The sequence below is a fragment of the Zootoca vivipara genome, chromosome 14, assembly GCF_965207765.1.
Source record: "Zootoca vivipara chromosome 14, rZooViv2.hap1.1, whole genome shotgun sequence".
In the NCBI taxonomy this organism is placed as follows: Eukaryota; Metazoa; Chordata; class Lepidosauria; order Squamata; family Lacertidae; genus Zootoca; species Zootoca vivipara.
In genome coordinates this window covers 8,226,643-8,245,499 of record NC_142597.1, presented here as the reverse complement: position 1 = coordinate 8,245,499, position 18,857 = coordinate 8,226,643, and the positions used below count along the sequence as shown (strand labels likewise).

The 18,857-nt window shown below is 47.8% G+C and overlaps 1 protein-coding gene across 1 annotated transcript in view; it reads left to right on the top strand.

Annotated features, from left to right (window-relative positions):
* The window catches only part of ADGRA2 (adhesion G protein-coupled receptor A2), a 117,344-nt gene that overhangs the window by 25,234 nt on the left and 73,253 nt on the right, over nucleotides 1-18,857 (top strand). Inside the window, exon 2 of the mRNA XM_035139199.3 lies at nucleotides 12,489-12,560. Within this exon, the coding sequence (XP_034995090.2) occupies nucleotides 12,489-12,560 (72 nt within the window). The remainder of the gene's footprint in view (nucleotides 1-12,488; nucleotides 12,561-18,857) is intronic.

The window sequence follows — 18,857 nt, the reverse complement described above, 5'->3', positions numbered from 1 at the left end:
GCCCAGAAAGCAGATGCAGCCTGGGACACCTGAACTGTCCTCCAGGAAGGGAAATGGTTTTGTTTTTCAAGTGAGGCAGGCTGAATGCAGCTTCCGGCAAGCCCCCCCCCGGGGGGGGGGGACTTCTTCCTCCCTTTTCAACACTGGGTCTAGTCCTAGGCCCAACCCAATCTGGACAAGCCCTGTGTAAATAAACAAAACAAGAAGCTAGTCAATAACAGGAAACCAGCTAGGCAGAGCAGGCGGGAGACCCGTTTAGACAAGGCCCTGCAGCCCAGAGAATTTGTGTCCTGGGTCTGCTCTGTGCTTCTGCCCTGCTGTTAATAATAACAAGAAATTACTAGGGATGTTAATTACTAGTGGCTGAAATTAGGTAAAGAATGAATCCATGCTCATTTTCCAATCTTAAAATCGACATCAGTTTATGATTTTTAAAAAATTAAAAGAAAAACCTTGTGGAAATGCAACAGCATTTTAGAGCAAATTTATCCTACTTTACACAGTTTTGTCTACAGCTTTGTCTGTTCTACACATTTTTGCAAAGCTGTTTCCCACATTTAATTTACACTTTATCCTAGTACAGTGGAACCTCGGTTTATGAACACCTCGGTTTACGAATTTTCGGTTTACGAACGCCACGGACCCATCCGGAATGGATTATTTCACTTTCCATTAATTTCAATGGGAAAGTTCGCTTCAGTTTATGAACGCTTCAGTTTATGAACAGACTTCCGGAACCAATTACACCCATGCTTCGTGTTAAGTACGCTTCAGGTTGAGTACTCTGCGGACCGTCTGGAACAGATTAATTCACTTTCCATTAATTTCAATGGGAAAGTTCGCTTCAGTTTATGAACGCTTCAGTTTATGACCAGACTTCCGGAACCAATTACACCCATGCTTCAGGTTAAGTACGCTTCAGGTTGAGTACTCCGTGGACCGCCTGGAACAGGTTAATCCACTTTCCATTACTTTCAATGGGAAAGTTCGCTTCAGTTTATGAACAGACTTCCGGAACCAATTGTGTTCATAAACTGAGGTACCACTGTATTTTCATTTTTGTACATGTTACTTGACTGGAGAACTGCATTGCAAAAATTCAGGGAATTGTGGATTTCAAAGGATGCCTCTGTTTCAGTTTCCCGATTACTTCAGGAAATGCCAGTTACGTCTGTTCAGCTTTAGTTGCAAACTGTACTGAATTTCTTCCACGTCCTTAGAATTGACTAGTTTTGGGGAAGGGTCATGTGGGAAGAATAAGGAATTATCTCCTTGTCTTGTCATGCATTTTGCTTTAGCTCACACTAGGAGTCTGCCTGCCATATGGGGACTTCTCCAGCTTCCATTCCTGGGGTCTGAACTGGTGATGACTAACCAAGGAAGGGATCTTGGGGATCATGGTAGAGAGTGATAATAAAACATTGCCCCAATGTGGGGCAGCTGTGAAAATGGAGAATCCCATGCATTGAGTTGATTGGAAATAGAACTGCCAGTATCTTGAATCTCTCAAGACTTATGGAAATCTCTGGTGTTGGCTGCATTGGAATAATGGGTCCAATTCTGGTTGGTTGTGGCTAGGGTTGTTCTGCCCTTTGATCATCATGCAGCACTGTTTCCTTTCTGCTGCAGTTTGTATTCTGCCACAAACTGCATTATTCATCTCACTGTCTGCTGTGGTAAAATTACACAACTTATGTAATTTATGCAAATAGTTACATAAATTACATTGTCGTTGCATTGTTTTGCCCTTTTCATTTCAATGAAAGGTACAAACAATGGCAATTGGGTGTGGGGGTACATAATCTATTAGGTATCATTTGTGAACTGAGAGGAGCAACAACAGAGTGTATACCCATCATTTTTTACTGGAGTGATTTCTGTTCCAATTGTGGGGTGAATAAGAGAACATCAGCAATTTTTGCTCCCATTTCTGCTTCTGTCAGAATACTCCAACATCCTTAGTTGTGTCATCCAAGTAAGGATACAGGATGCTGGACAGGAGGGACGACTGACCTGATCTAGGTGGGCTTTCTTTATGCAGCTGGAATCTCTGCTTGTAGCACCTGGATGGCAAACATTGTGGCTGAAAGTCATAGTTCTATAGCTTAGTCTTAGAAACTGAAGCTAAGCAGCAAATTTGACATGTCCGTGGAGACCCATGAATGAATTCGACCCTGTAGTGTCTTTTCCTGGATATTGTGAACATAGGAAGCTGCCTTATAGACCTTTAACCCATTTAACACAGTATTGTCCACTCAGCACTAGACCTTGGGGGTCTGGAAATGCAGCACCCTCTGCATACAAAGCCAAGACCTTAGAAGCTTGGTAGATAAGGGGAAGAGCTTATTGGTAGAGGACTTTAAAAGCACATGCACACAATCATGTTCCTGACTCAGTGGAAACAGGGACTGAATGTGGCTCTCCAAGCCTTTCTATCTGGCCCTTGGAATTCTCCATAGTCTACACAGCTGCACTGCCTACTGGCCCTGCATTATACCCTCCTTGATGGTTTGTTTCTGGCTGAAATGCGCCCTTGAGCCCTGGCCATGCTTCTACCTGGGTGGGGAGGGTAGAGAGAGCTGTGCATTATTAACTAACCTACTGCGTGAAAGCAGGATTTAATTCATTCCTCTGCCCATGTTTGCAACTGGCCCTGCCCACCACTGGCATGTGGCCACTAGAAGGATGCGAGTGTGGCCCCTGGGCTGAAAGATGTTCCCCAGCTCTGGTCTAGAACCACATCTGCCAGGCATCAGCCCAGAAACCATGCCTCTGCCTTCTTAAAAGGACTCCATTAAGGAAAGCCTTGCTTGGGGGAAAGAAGGAGGAACCGTATCTTTGCACACAGGAGGCTTCAAGCTCAATCCCACTTGACTCTCCGGTTCAAAGTTTCAGGCCCCAGGGCTGGGAAGAAACTCCTCCTCCGCTGCTTGCAAGAGCAAATGACCTCCATGGTCAGTGTAACTGCATAGAAGTTGGAAGCCAACAGAGGACATAATAAGTGTATTCTGACCCCCCCTTCCCCGACTCATTCTGCCCGGCTGCTCCCCCTCCTGTCCTGCCTGCAAGATAAGAGGATGGGTGGAGGGATCCGGGAAGGAAATGCTGGGTCTCCATCCTCTCGCGCTGCCTTGGACCTTTTTCAAGGCACAGGCAGGATCTGTCTCTGTGCTGACACTTGGCAAACCCGACTTGGTGTTTTGTTTTGTTTTGTTTAAATCTCCCCCCCTCCTCTTGCTTGCCCTCCCCCACCTCCGGCTCCATTTTGCGTTCCAAGTGAAATTGCATCTGATGTGTCTGAGTCTCTTTTGCAAGTGGGACTGCTGAGGCCCCTTAATTGTTTAGGCGCCTTGGAAAGAAAGTTTCCCCATTGCTGCTGTTATCTTTCAAGTCCATGTTTTTTTCATTAACATAGTTCCCCTTTTAAACAAATGAGCCAAAATTCTGCATGCTTTCTCTCTCTCCCTCCCTCCCTCCCTCCCTCCCTCCCTCCCTCCCTCCCTCCCTCCCTCCCTCCCTCCCTCCCTCCCTCTGTGTGTGTTGTCATACAAACTGAGACCCCACAGGCAGATGCTGGAAACGGATAGGCATAGGGTAGCTTTCCCCAACCTGGTGCCCCTAAGGTGTTGCCAGATTCTAACTCCCATTAATGCCGGTTGGTGTGGCCCCTGGTAGAGCAACAGGTCAGGGGTGAGGGTTTTGTTTTGTTTCAGTGTGCAGTTTGACACAAAATCTGGAGTTTGGAGGAAAATTGGTACTTTTGGACAGCTGATAATGTGCAGCTTGAAACATGGGAAGGAAACTAGGCATGTTAGGGACAGCATATACACAGATTGTAGCTTGTGTAGCTCAGTTGGTAGAGCAAGATAATCTCAGTCTCAGGGTTATGAGTTTGAGCCCCTTGTTGAGTGAAAGATTCCTACATTGCAGGGGGTTGGACTAGATGGCACTCGTGGTCTCTTCCAACTCTGCAATTCTATGAAATTATATAAGGGTGGAATGTACTGCTTTAAACAAACTGCCATATAAACCACCTTATTTTGGGCCGGAAGCGCCTCACCTTCATCTGCAGACCCATAACACTTTGCCGCATCCTTCAATACCATCAAAGTCCTCCTTGTTTTGTGGCTGCTACTTACTGAACTGAGAAAGATTCATGAATGAATTGTCAATGTCAATGGATATTAGGCCTGTCTGCTATGGAGAAACCAGCACCAGATACAGGGTGTAAGCTTAAACCAGGAACAAAGTGTTGCTATGTTTAGCTCCCCCCGCCCCCCTTTTTTTGGTGTGGGGTGTCTGATGGGGAATTTGGTGCAGCTGGAAAAATCTGCTTTTTGCAAACCTGCTTGGGGTGTGTGTGTGGGATGAAATTGTGCAGTCTCAGTGGAGTTCTTTCTCCAAGCCCTGCAACCCTTCCTAGCCAGTTGTCTTGCTTAACCTCCATGCAGGTCATAGAACTGCCTACCCTGTTATCTGCACCTCTAACCCTACTTGACTCTTTGGCCTCATAAACATTGCTGGGCTGGGTTTTGTTTACTGCCAAAGTCAATGCAGCCGATGGCACAAAAGCTATTAAGGTTCTGGTAACGGGTCGGCTGAGGCTCAGTGCAAGGCAAAGGGGGCTTCCAGAATGCTGCTGTTTTCATGTGGGGATTCAGTCACATACTGGCACATCCAGGCTGCACTATTACTGTTGATGGGGCGGGGTGGGGGTGTCTTGTTCAACAAACCAGCTTCCCCCAAAGACCTGACTTTTTGTGACTAAGAAACTGATGGAAAATGCGCTGGAATTTTTGGGATAACACTTGCTTTGGCTATGCTGTCTAACCTCCCCACAAACCAATCAGAATGCTGCACAAACAGCAAAAAAGGGCAATTGCATGGCTTATTTGACTCATCCTATTGACTGGATAGCTCAGTTGGTTAGAGCATGGTGCTGATAACATCAAGGTTTCAGGTTCAATCCCCATATGGAATAGCTGCCCATTTGTGCATTTCAGGGGGTTGGACTAGATGATCCTTAGGGTCTCTTCCAGCTCCACAATTCTATGATACTATGAAACAGTGGAAGAGGGTTTGTGGGAAGCTGAGGGATATTCAAAGCTACATCGCTGATGAAGAATACAGGGGGGGGGAACGGTCTGAGCTTGAAGCTTTAGTGGGAATGAGAGGGTCAAGGATATTCTTTCCAAGCCATAAAGATGCAGATTCCTTCTCTTGGACACTGGCAGCAGATCAGTCAGGATGCTGATTTTGATCTTGGCTGCCTGGGTCCTTGCCTTTTTGGGGAGGTGATCTGGATGTTATGGCAGAAACTTGGATCATCCAAAGTTATATAAAAACCAGGCAAAGCTTTCACTTCCCACCTTGTGAACATGTCTTCCCATCTGTGTATGCAGCGGTACACCTGGTACATATGCCCTCTCTGTTTTCACTTCAGTGGCTGGATTGCTGAGCATTCACGGGGTGGGGCAGCGTTCAGATAGGGGTGGAGAACCTCAGGCCCAGGGGCCAAATGCCTGGCCTCTGGGTCTCTGCACAAGCCATGCCCCTCACCACCTTCCTTGGCTGCAAAGTGCCCTTGAACTCTGATCAAGACTTTTGCTTGCCTGGATGGAGGACGTGTGTGTGTGTGTGTGTGTGTGTGTGTGTGTGTGTGTGTGTGTGGAAAGTAGCCTACTGTACAAAGAGAAAATTTACATTCATGGCTCCACTCACTTTTGCCTCTGGCGCCACCCATTTCTGGCATGTTGCCTCCCCTCCAAGTGGTCCACACAGGAGGGAACCTAAAAAAGTTTCCCTATCCCTGCTTTAAGAGGGTGATATGGATGCACTAGTGATTTGTTTAGCTATCCAAAGCTGACTTTAATCGAATAAGGTGGTTGCCCTATAACTGTTGCCGTTTTTAGCTGTGGCTCTCCTGATGTTCTTGGACTCCAGCTCCCATCGCCCGTGACCTTTGGCCACGCTGGCTGGACCTGAAGGGAATTGGAGTTCAACAACACCTGGAGGGCCACAGGTTCCCTGGCCCTCTCAGAATGGATGCAAACCTGCTGGCCACACCCATCCCTTGCCGATGCATCTGCTTGCCGCATACCTTGGTCAACAAGCATTCAATGCTGGTGCTAAAGGAGCTGCATGTGCACAGGATTCTTTCTGTCCATTTGGGGACATTGGCCAATCTGGCGAAGGAGCCCTGGACAGGCACCAACCCTTTCTCACTAATGCTGAATGCGCAGCTGCCAGGGGGCATGGTCAGCAAGGGCCTCCTCTACATCCCCTCTTGTGTTCTTTGAATGCATGAGAAGGTTCATTTGCAGAGTGTCTTCCTTCATTACCAATTTTAGATCAGAAGTGTGCATGCATTATGCTCCTGAAATGCCTGTGTGTACTCTAACACACTAAACTGTGGAAGATCTCTTCATTTGAATTTAAGGTGGTCAAGAAAGGTACTCGTGCGGTTCTGAAATTGTGGCTAGTAGTCATTTTGTAGCATTCTGGACTTTGGGAAGGAGTTTAGCCGTGGAGCATTAGTTTTGCATGAAGAAGGTCCCAGGTTCAAACTCTGGCTACAGCTGGGCGAGAACGCAGCCTGAAATCCTGGGGATCTGCTGCCAGTCAGGGTAGACAATACTGAGCTAGATGGACCAATGGTCTGACTCAGTCAAAGGCATCTTTTGATGGCTTCCAAGGGAACACCTGAGGGCAAGGGATTGGTCCTTTTTCTTTTTATTCTGCTGGCTCAGGGAAAAGAGGATGGGAGGTAACTTGGCCTGGCTGGGGGGGGGGGTGGCACATTCCCTGGCCTGTGTTCGAATGACCCAACAAAGGAAGATGTTTTCACAGTCTGGTGATAGGCATGACTACGCATGTGTCAGGGGCAAAGGAAGTACTTAGCATAACCAATAAGGGGGAAATAGAGGTCAGGCTTTCCTATTGTTCAGAGAGGAAATTCTATCTGCAGTTGCCAGAAAGGACACCACCTATTGCCAGCTGTTCTGGGGCCATGCGTGCTGCAGGCACGTGAAGTTGAAGCTGGGCCAATCATGACTGATGAGGACTGTAACTCGGTTGGCAGAGCATGCAGAAGATCTTGGGTTTAATCCCCGGCATCTCCAGGGGGGGCTGGGAGAGACCCCTGCCTGAAAAACCTGGAGAGCCTCTGCTTGGTCACTGTAGACAATATTGATCAAGATGGACAAAGGGTCTGGTGTGGTATAAGGCAGCTTCCTTATATCAGAGAAGAAATGGGCTCCCAGAGTGAAGGTTTTGTCCCAGGGGCAGGAAACCTTTTTCATCCCGAGATCCACATTCTTTTGTGGAATGCCTTGCGGAGGCTACCAATGGTTAGGGGCCAAAGGCAAAACTGGGCAGAGCACTGGATGCGACTTATGTACAACTAGTCATGAAGCCCGTTAAATTAACGGGTGCTAGAACAGACCTGTTGCTCTAGCAACCTTGGGGACATGCACAGAGCTGGCATTGCTCGCCCGCCGCCACTTGTAATGGCCGCTGCTGCTTCGAAGTAAGTCCACGTGAGAAGTAAACGGCCTCGCGAGTGCGCCTGCATGGAGACAGAGCGTGCTCGCTCGCGAGCATGGGGCTATCTCGCGCGTCCTCTGGATTCTCTCGCGAGAGCTGCTCTGAACGCCAAGAGGCTGAGCTCCCTTACGTGCCGGCCAACGTGCTCCGTCTCTGCGCTCCAAGTCCCAACAGCTGTCCGTGGGGCACATGCGCAGTAGCGCAATCCCACGGACACAGGGACTGGACGCAGAGACACTTGGATATTATTATAGAGGATAGGTAACGTTCCAGCCACGCAAAGAGGAAGAGGATTCTACACTCCCATGCATACATCTCCCCATCTTCCTCCTAGGCAAGCTATAGAGGCATTTTGTCAGCTCATGCACACAGTTCAAGAACAGCTTCAGGAAGGGGTGGAGGAGGGCCAGTGATCTGTGCAATCTGGACGGGCTGGGGAGAGGCTGGGGGGGGGGGTCAGAGAGAGAGTTATGGTGGGCCACCTTTGGCCTCCAGGCCTAAGGTTGCCCATTCCTGATCTATATCTAGGAGGTGTTTTTCTGGCCACCCTCCTCCTGGAATAAGTGTTTTGCTTTCAATTGCTGCTAGCAGAGTTTGTATTTAGTGACCCTTTATTATACATGAGGTTAAAGCCTGTAATCACCAACGTGGGGCCTTTAAAGAAATAAATATCATTTTTGTTTCCACACATACCTGACAAACCGTTTTCTTGAGTGCATCTTTAAAACATCCTGTGGCAGCCACCAGTATTACCTGCGTGTACCTTGTCAGATTTTTGCTGTAGCTAAGAGTAGGAAAGCCCTCGCTCTGAACCTTCCTAGTACAGCCCAAAAGCCAGTTGATGAGAGCCAAGGGTGTTTCCTTTGGGATGACCCAAGGGGATGGCTTTTCTCTTTGCACAGTGACACAGTGGCATCGCTGCGATGGCTGCCAAAGAGCCTATTGAGAAAGTGCCCTTGCTTGAAAGGGTGACGTCGAGAGTCTGAAGTGGCTTCTGACTGCAAGCTGTCTAAAGGGGCTGCTTGATGGGCCTCCCTGGTGGAAGGCAGTGTCTACGAGGGCTAATTGCTCATTAAAAAAGCTTTTAATGAGCATCTGGGAGAATTGCTGGCTGCTCTTCCTTTCTCGCCCTTCTTTCAGCATGGCTGCCTTCCTGCTCGTTGGGCTTGAGGCCAAAAGAAGGCCCTTTTTGTGGTCAGCTAAACTGTTTACTTTGGGACAAAGAGCCCCGAAAAGCCCTCAGCCCAGGCTGCTGCCAAAATGCTGAACTCGGACGGGAACACTTGAACTGCGAGCTTGTGAGATGAAGGAACTCTGCTGGACAGAGAGCAGATCTCAGCAGCGTGGTTGAGCAGAGCGCTTTGGCATATGGCTGGATGTGTAGGCCTCATCTAAAAACAATGTGGGAGAACTAGCATTGAAGCACCCTGAGGACTAGCTGCCTGGAAATGGATTTCACCTTTTTGTATTCGCCACAAGCCATGCAATTAAAGTTTATGTCGTTAGCCCCTCTTGTATGAATTTTGAAGAACACCAGTGCTAGCAATGTGTGCTAACCAGATGTTAACAAGGCATTCTTCAAAGGCAGAATAAGGAATAGTGGTTTATACCAGGTGTAATTAGAAGGAAATCAGGAGTTTTCCCGCTTCACAAGGACAGGGGGAGAGTATACTGTACATGTGGCACATTGCGCATTGGCTGTACCCCATCACAATTTGCCACCACACGATTGGGGAAGCGCTGCAGCTCAGTTGTACAATATCTACCTTGCATGCAGACGGTCCCAAATTCAATCCCCAGCATCCCCAGGTGGTGCTGCGAGAAACCCCTGCCTAAAATCTTGGAGAGCTGCTGAGCTAGATCAGTGTTTCTCAACCTTTTTTGGGCCAAGGCACACTTGTTCCATGAAAAAATCACGAGGCACACCACCATTAAAAAAGTTTAAAAAATTAACTCTGTGCCTATATTGACGAGAGAGAGAGAGAGAGAGAGAGAGAGAGAGAGAGAGAGAGAGAGAGAGAGAGAGCCCAGTTTAGTTTGTGGGGTAAGTCCTAAATCTCAGTGAATTATGACTGTAAGAAACACTTGTCAATTGCTGTGTTGGTTGCAATCTCCTGTAATAAGGCTACACAGGCCGCTGATTTCTCTCCCAGCACATGCTCCTCGCCGAAGAGGCCGCTCACTCCCTCGTAGACGCTGCTGGCTGCCCTCCGGAGGCTGTTCTGCTTGTCGGCCCGCGGCCTCGCGCCGATCAAGCCCCGGGCGCCGCCAGCAAGAGCAGCGAGAGCGAGACAAACAGCAGCAGCTGCACCCGCCGGCCGCCTCTCACGTCCGAGGCCGTGGTGGTGGCTGTTGAGAGCTGCGCTCGCCCCGCGTCGTGACCCGGCCGGCTTCCCTTCTGGCGGGTTTGTGGCGATTATTGGTGGCCGCCAGGCACGTGACAATGCAAATCGCCCTTCTCGTCGACGCACGTCGCGGCACACCAGCCAGCGTCTCGCGGCACACTAGTGTGCCGCGGAACAGCGGTTGAGAAACGCGGAGCTAGATGGACCTAATGCTCTGACTTGGTACAATGGACTTTCCCCTGCCCACTCCTGAACTAAGGAGCAGGCAGCAGTGCTATGCTAGAGAAGATGCTGGAAAGGCAGTGAGGCAGTGAGGCAGGCCACACGAATGCTCCTGTTGAGATCCTCCCTCTCTCATAATATAGAACCTTAGGTCATTCAGGGAAGCTGAATGGAGGAAGATCCAGGACAGATGAAGGAAACTACACACATAGTTTAAGTGTGGGATTCCCCACCACATGAGGTGGTGATGGCTGCCAACTTGGATTAAGAGAAATTCATGGAGAAGAAAGGTATCAGTGGGTGAGTCATGGTGGCTCTCTGTTACTTCCAAGCTCAGAGGACAACAGCTGCAAGAGGGCTTTCCTTCTAATTATGCTAGCTTTTTAGTTGATTATCTTCTATTTCTTCCAGCATCAGTGAAAGAAACTGAGATCTTGATTGATATGTACATTTATTTCAATGTAATTGATTAATTAATCAGTAAATGGGATAAAGGGCAGGCAAATTTTTACTATTTTAAATGATCACATTCTTTTATTTATAAAATTATGGTACATATTGCAATAATTTATTTTAATATAGTAGCATATCCTTATCTAGATAATAGATCTCTAGCCAGTTGAATTCAACAAATAGCAGGTAATATTTTCCCAGCTGAAATAGTAATAGAAAGGATTTACTGGTAAATGAATGAATAAATGAAACAACAATATATAGGATAAAGGAAATACAGATTAGTAATATTATCCACATATGGACAATAATAATGGGTGGGAACCCCACTTAGCATAAATTTGGGGGGAAGATCGGAAAATTGTAACAATTTTTGACAGTTCTGAAACAGTTTGTAATTCTTGGGTTCCAGAGACAGAAGAATTGGGAGATGTTGATAGTTCTAAACCATTAGAAAATGTCTAACCTTCTGAGAGACAAATTGTTTTTAAAAATCCAACCTGAGAGTAAAATGCAAATCCATTTCTGATTCATCTGTGCCTGTGAGCAGCCTCTTCCCATCTTTTGCCGATGGATTTGTACACCCCCTCCCTGCCCTGCGATGCTCATCCAAGCCCCATTGAACTAACTGCACGAATCTTCTGGGCTGAACGGGCAAGCCCACCCTCATCTGGGACCACCATTTAGGCACAGAGGCTAATGACAACCATTGGCTCGGGGACAAGACTATAAAAATACTTTGAACCTTGTATACATTAGATGGCAACGGGCCACCCAGACATAGTTTGAATTCCTCAACTGCAACGTCTGTGTACTCCAATCTGTTTCCATTCTGCACTGCTTTACAAGTATACATTTTATTTTGAATGGAAACCATGAGCAATAAGCATTTAAAACCACCGCCACCGCTACGATCATAAGCATTCCCAGCAAATGATGGTGTTGAATGCGGTAATGGATGCAGGGGAAGTACTGGGTGGGATACATTAATATGTGCTGGGAGTGTGTAGTCCAGGCGTTGCCAAGCTGGTGCCCACCAGCTGTTTTGGTTTACAGGTTCCCATCAGTTCAAAGTAGCACGACTGTACTGCTTGGGGCTGATGGGAGTTGTAGTTCCCAGTAGCTGGACAACACTAGCTTGTCAATGAAAGTCAACCAATTGATTTTATTGTGTATAGCAGGCATAGGCAAACTCGGCCCTCCAGATGTTTTGGAACTACAATTCCCATCATCCCTGACCACTCGTCCTGTTAGCTAGGGATCATGGGAGTTGTAGTCCCAAAACCTCTGGAGGGCCGAGTTTGCCTATGCCTGGTATATAGCCAAAGGCCTTTACAATGTACAGCAGGGGATTAGAGCAAGGCTTTCCTTTGAAATCACACAACATGAGCTGTAAAAGCTGACAGCAGGATTTACGGCATAAAGTTTCAAAATCAGGAAGCGCTGACATATCTAGACTGGAGCTTCTTAGTTGTCAATGGCTGTTGGAGTCCATTAAAAAGACTGTTCAGTTTTAATAAGACCCTTCTTCTCTGCTGGGCGTTCACTGTTCAGTCTTACAGAGAAGTCCGTGTCTGTTGTTCCTAGTTCTGTGACTGCAAAATGTTGCTATGGATCAATCTTCTGCTGACGTGGAAGCAAGCATCTGGAAGAGCACTTTGCAAATTGTACTATATATAACTGTTAAGTAGCTGGGTGGGGCATCTACCTATAGACTGCTATGCCATGCATTTACCCTATAGCCTTTGTACCATTCCCTGCTCTCCCGGCCCCCTTGCAAATTGGGGTGTGGCTAGTGAATCCATCACTAAGGACCACACACCTAGTCCACCCCTTTAAGCCCTGGGTGCTTGGTTAACGCAGGATGAATAACTCTCTCTCTCTCTCTCTTTCTCTCTCTCTCCCCCCTCCCCCTCTCCCCAGGATTTTGAGCAACAACAAGATAGCAACTCTGAAGAATGGCTCTTTTTTCGGACTTCGTGCTCTCGAGAAGCTGTAAGTGCCAATCTGTGTCATTGTGTACTCTGGGCAGTTCTGGGCCCTTAATGAAGGGCTGAGGAATTAGCGACCAAAATGCAACAAAACTGAAGTCTGGGCCGTGTGTGTGTGTGTGTGTGTGTGTGTGTGTGTGTGTAGGAATTTTAATTGCCACAGCGAGAACTAGAGTGGCTCAAGAGAAAGAATGTGGAAGCTGTTACATTTTGGAATTCTTAGTAAAGAAAATGAAGGATGCATTTGAGGCTACAGCTTCAAAGATCAGTACTGTGCAATGAGTCTAAACTGTTGTTTATGTGGTTCCTTCCAAGTTGCTAGACTGTGTCCCACAAAAGGTTGTGCTGCAATAAATTAAATTGTGAGCCTTTTAGGTACCACAAAACTCTCTCTCTCCCCCCCTTATATCCTGGGAGTATCACATGCTGAAAGTTCATTGTCCAAAAAACCAAGGGGCCAGCTGGACATGATTCTGAGCCATCGTGTAGACCAGGCATCCCCAAAGTGCGGCCCTCCAGATGTTTTGGCCTACAACTCCCATGATCCCTAGCTCACAGGACCAGTGGTCAGGGAAGATGGGAATTGTAGTCCAAAACATCTGGAGGGCCGAAGTTTAGGGGTGCCTGGTGCAGATGGCAGATTCCCAGTGATGGGAGTGCATGGTTTGGGGTGAAGTGCAGCTTACTTTGGCATGCAAACACCAGCCCTTTATTCAGGCTGCTTGTGCCCTCTGTGGAATTCATCCTATTGGACCAAGCTCTACCACTTCAGAGAGCAACTTTGAATCATAGAATTGTAGAGTTGGAAGGGACAGCCAAGGATCTTCTAGTCCAACCCCCTGCAATGCAGGAATCTCAACTAAAGCATCCCTGACAGATGGCTACCCATCCTCTGCTTAAAAACCTCCAAGAAAGAAGAGTCCACCACCTCTCGTGGGAGACTGTTCCGTGCTTTTACTGTCAGAAAGTTTTCTCCTTTCCTGTTTGGACAGAAAGAAATAAGAAAGAAATCTCCTTTCCTGTTTGGACAGCAGCTAAGATAAGCACCCAATCTACAGTAAATCACACACACACCCTTCAATAAGCAACTGGACCCCTCCAAACTGGGGTTTTTGCAAGAGTCTTCTGTTGATGCAATAATAGTCCTTTATTGGTGGAGTTATACTGGAGCATCCACACACAATTCCATTTTACTAGTTGTTCTGTACGGCTTCCCCATTGTGCTGCAATAATCCTGTTTGGAGGTGGGGACTATTGCACAAAATGGAAAAACAACAACAAAAATGTTTGTGGTGTGAAGAGATGCAGGGGTTCATTAGGAAGTTGCTGGACATGCATTGACAGGATGGGCCCACTCCAAAACCTTTTTGCAAACACAAATGGTATTGAAAGCAAGGTTGTGTGTAACTTCCCCAATACCATATTGATCACAGATCATGATGAGTGCATGATAAACAGGATGTTTGGAGGGGTCCCTGCTGAGCCCCCCCCCGGGGGGGAACACACACAAGCATGTTGCAGGTGTTTTCCCACTCTAGCAGAGGTAATGGCAGCTGTGGCAGGGAGTGTTAGATCAGGGAAATGGCATGCAGCAAACGGGCTAATCTCCCCTCACCCGGCATCAGTGCTCTGATCAACACCTCCCCGCCCACTTAGAGACAGTTGTTTAAAACTTTTTTAAGAACCAGGGAGATCTGCACATGCATCTACCACAGGGGTCCCCAGACTTACCCGGCTTTGGGCCGGTGCCCGCCGCACCGATCACGTGGCGGGCCGGAGGGCAGGGGAGTGCGCACCCGAGCGCATGCGCACACACACTTACCAGCGCGGTGGCGCGCTTCCAGGTCGAAAAAATCACCGAAAATCATTTGTGTGCATGCGTATGGGCCTCCCGCGACCCGGAAGTGCATCGGAAATGACCTCTTCTGGGTTGGGAGAGGCCCATACGCATGCACACAAACGATTTTCGGCGCCTTTTTCCGATCTGGAAGTGCGCCGCCGTGCTGCAGCAGTGGGCGGCGGGGGGCGGCGCAAGCCGGATTGGGAGGCCAATTGGGCCGCATCTGGCCCACGGGGCGTAGTCTGAAGACCCTGATCTACCACATCTGCTTCGACTCAGAGATGTGCAGAATTAATCCAGAGTGAGGTAGACTGGGGCAGGCCGTGCCCTAAAAGAGATCAGCCTTGGTCTTCTGGCAAAGGGGAAGCAAGAGGAGACCAATCTGTGGGGCCCAGACTGAAAAGCAACATTGTCCCCTCCAACAAAGTCAGCTTTCTTATCTCCTCATGAAAGGCATCTCTATGGCTCAAGGCTTTCATAAGGAGAGATTTATGTGTTTGTGTCCCCAAATCATATGGATTTCATTGGTAGGTAGGTATGTCAGGGGATTGGGGGGGGGGGTAGAATATACTGAGGAGGTTTTGTTCCTAGACACTGAGCATCATAAGCCAAACTCTTGTGTCCCACCAGCAAATTTGCGACTGTGGCTTGATATATTATTGAACGAGATTTTGAAAATGCAGCTTTTCATGGACTGGGCTGAAGCGTGCAAACGAAGTAGAGAGAGATTGGAACTGGTGCAGTTCCAATAGTGCACAGGAAAACCCAGCCCCGTCCCCCACTCACCCCCCCCCCCACCCTAGGAGAAACCCTGCTCCAGACCCGTGTTAAGACCCCTGCCGGGTAGGCATATATAACCCTGCCTAATAAACCTGTTATATATCCGTGCCTTTATAGCGCCTGCATGTTGTATTCAAGGTTCAGGGAGAAAGGGCTGAGAGGGAATAGATGAATTGGTAAATAAACCCAGAACAAAACAGTGTAAATGTGGCACATCTGCAACAGGGACACACTCTGTTCTGAAAGTACGGTGTACTGATAAAGAGCACTGGTCTTCAACTGGTGGGTCAGGAGTGGAGCTGCTAGTGCTGGCACAGGCAAACTCAGCCCTCCAGATGTTTTGTGACTACAATTCCCATCAACCCTAGCTAACAGGACCAGTGGTCAGGGATGATGGGAATTGTAGTCTCAAAACATCTGGAGGGCTGAGTTTGCCTGTGCTAGTGGGTCACTCACTGCCTGATCCAAGGTGCGTCACAACACGAGTTCTGCCACCATGCCAATGAATGACAAAAGGTTAAGGAAACGGGTTGCCAAATGCATATTTGAGTTAAAAATGGGCCCTGGGTCTGAAAAAGTTGAAGGCACTTGATTTAGCATGTTGAATTTTAGACAGGGAGTCCTGTGTTTAAGCATCAGGTGAAGCAAAGATCACTGGGTGACCCTGAGCCTGTTAACACGCACGGTCTCAGAAAATTATTCTAACTTGCAGGATTGTTGTGAGAAATCGAGGCACAGGAGGGAGACGTATGGGGCCCTGAGTACCTGGAAGGAAGGAAGGAAGGAAGGAAGGAAGGAAGGAAATGTAATAAATACATTTGGAAAGGGGAGGGGGGCAAAATGGCTTCCCAGCTACTGTTGAAAGGGACATGATTGCATTGCTCAGGTTGCAAAGGCCTGGATTTATTTGATGCTGCGTCTTTAATGCCTGTTTATTTCGTTCTCCTCCCCCGCCCCACTCTTAATTTTTTTATTTTTTTGAAGTTGTGGGTCATCCCCACCCCTTGATCCTGGCACAAAGCTCTCATTAATGGCAAGGGATTACTGCTCCCCCAAGGGTGAGGCGGCAGCTGGAGGAAATAGCTGGAGAGCTGGTCATCAAGAGAGCCCTGTCTGTCTTGGGGCATCCAAAGCGATAGTTTTAGCAAATGAACACTCACGACGCTTTCAGGAGAAAGAGAGATTCGGCCCCCCAACACCATTTCCTCTCCCCCCCCCTTTGGCCCAGCTTGGAGCTTGCTAGGCAACCCTTGAACTTGACTCCTTAGCGTGTTCTTTTAAAACATGGTTTCCTCCTCCTCCTTTTTGACTGCCAACCTGGAAAACTGTGTCTAATTGGGTTGGACCCCGGGGTGCTGAAAATCTCTTTAAAGTCTCATTGTTCTGGGAGCCCTGAACAAACAGCCAGGCCTGATCCCAGCCTGCCCGAGACGGCATTAACCCCACGGTCACCTCTGGAATGTTCAAATTACGCTGGGAGACCGGAGCTGTCAGTCAAGGGATGCCTTGCCTGCCCCACACTGCCCTCTCCACTCTGGATTGCAGCTTGTGCATGCCAGAAGCAGCGCTCTGTGTAGCTGGGCGGTGGGGGGGGGGGGTGAGAAGGAGGGGTGAAAAAAAAGGATTGCGAAGAGACAATAGATGTCGTCCTGTCCTTGTGGGATTGCGTGGCAACTGCAGAGAGAAAAGTAGGCACTGGTTTATTGGGAAAAGGAGACGTATGCAGGTAGGGATGTGGGTGAAATCTGATTCAGTTCACGTTCAAAGGCAGGCCTACTTCTACTCGGCATTTTCTGAAACTATGTGGACCAAAACACAGTCATCTTTTGAAATGTGCACTTTTCCGAATTTTGCAATGCAGTTCTCAAAACATCAAATGTGTGCACAAAAATGCATATGCAAGGGCAAAATGTGCGTAAAAATGCACATCTGCTCATGATAATTGCTTACAAAAATGTACTCTATTAAGGTGAGCTGCGTAAAGAAATGTGTATATTAGAAGAAATTCACGCTAAAATGCTGCTGAGTTTTCATGCAGACTTAAAAATAAAATAAAATGAAACATTTCAAACTGACGTGGGAAATGTGGAGGTTTGAACTCAAGACTAGAAAATGAGAAACTGTAATTGATAGATTTGGGCATCCCTAGTCACATGGCTTAATATCTTTTGGCTGCCCTCAGCAACATTCAAGAACAAGCATCTTAAAGCCTAAAAAAAATATTTTCCCCATCATGCGTTGTTAATGAAAGCGCATACCTCTGTCTGTGGATTAAATTGGTTTGATAATGAACTATATTAAATCTATTAGTTGTCTGTTTAATTATATATAATTAAATATATTAACTGTGTATATACCTCTCTTTTAAATCGGAACCAGTGAAGGTCCTGTGTGAGTGCCTGGAGGCATTTGGAGGATGGATGGCGGCTAATGGATTGAGGTTGAATCCTGACAAGACAAAAGTACTGGTCTTGGGGGACAGGGGGCAGGCTGGTGTGAAGGACTCCCTGGCCCTGAATGGGGTAACTGTGCCCCTGAAGGACCAGGTGCGCAGCCCACGAGTCATTTTGGACTCACAGCTGTCCATGAAGGTGCAGGTCAATTCTGTATCCAGGGTAGCTGTCTATCAGCTCCATCTGGTACGCAGGCTGAGACCCTACCTGGCCGCGGACTGTCTCGCCAGAGTGGTGCATGCTCTAGTTATCTCCTGCTTGGACTACTGCAATGCACTCTACGTGGGGCTACCTTTGAAGGTGACCCGGAAACTACAACTAATCCAGAATGTGGCAGCTAGACTGGTGACTGGGGGCGGCTGCCGAGACCATATAAAACCAGTCCTGAAAGACCTATATTAGCTCACCTGAAGGAGCGGCTCCACTCCCATCATTCTGCCTGGACTCTGAGGTCCAGTGTCGAGGGCCTTCTGGCGGTTCCCTCACTGTGAGAAGCAAAGCTACAGGGAACCAGGCAGAGGGCCTTCTCGGTAGTGGCGCCCGCCCTGTGGAATGCCCTCCCATCAGATGTCAAAGATATAAACAACTACCTGACATTTAGAAGACATCTGAAGGCAACCCTGCTTAGGGAAGTTTTCAATGTGTGTCATTTTAATGTATTTTTAATCTTTGTTGGAAGCCTCCCAGAGTGGCTGGGGAAACCCAGCCAGGTGGGCGGGGTACAAATAATTATTATTATTATTCAATAATATTAAATATATTGCAAACACCTTAATTTACAATATGGAAATGTAATTCAGTGTGTGGCCTGTGGGTTCTGCATCGAAGTATTGCGGCCCACTTGGTACGAGAAGTTGGAGACTTAGAATTTCTCAGGGAAGAGGACTGATTTTTCAGCAGGCCAAGGGGAACGAACAAATCAGAACAACAAATGCTGCAGTTAGTACTGTGCCTGCGGAGTTGATCCATGCTCCGTCTTATCTTATTTTGCGGGACCAGTTTCCATTTCTGAGGCCTGACAATGTGGACCAAGACCCTTGCAGGTTCTCTCCACTCCATGCCCTCTCTGCCTTTTCCCATCGTGGCTTTATTTGAGGAAGCCAGTGAGAGGGTTGTTGGTGGGGTAGCAGTTGGCTTCACTGGATGTCCCTTGAGCTCCACTGTTACAAGAGAGAGCAATGCACCTGTTGACAATTCTCCCTTATCTGTGATATATTTGTGGCTCCAG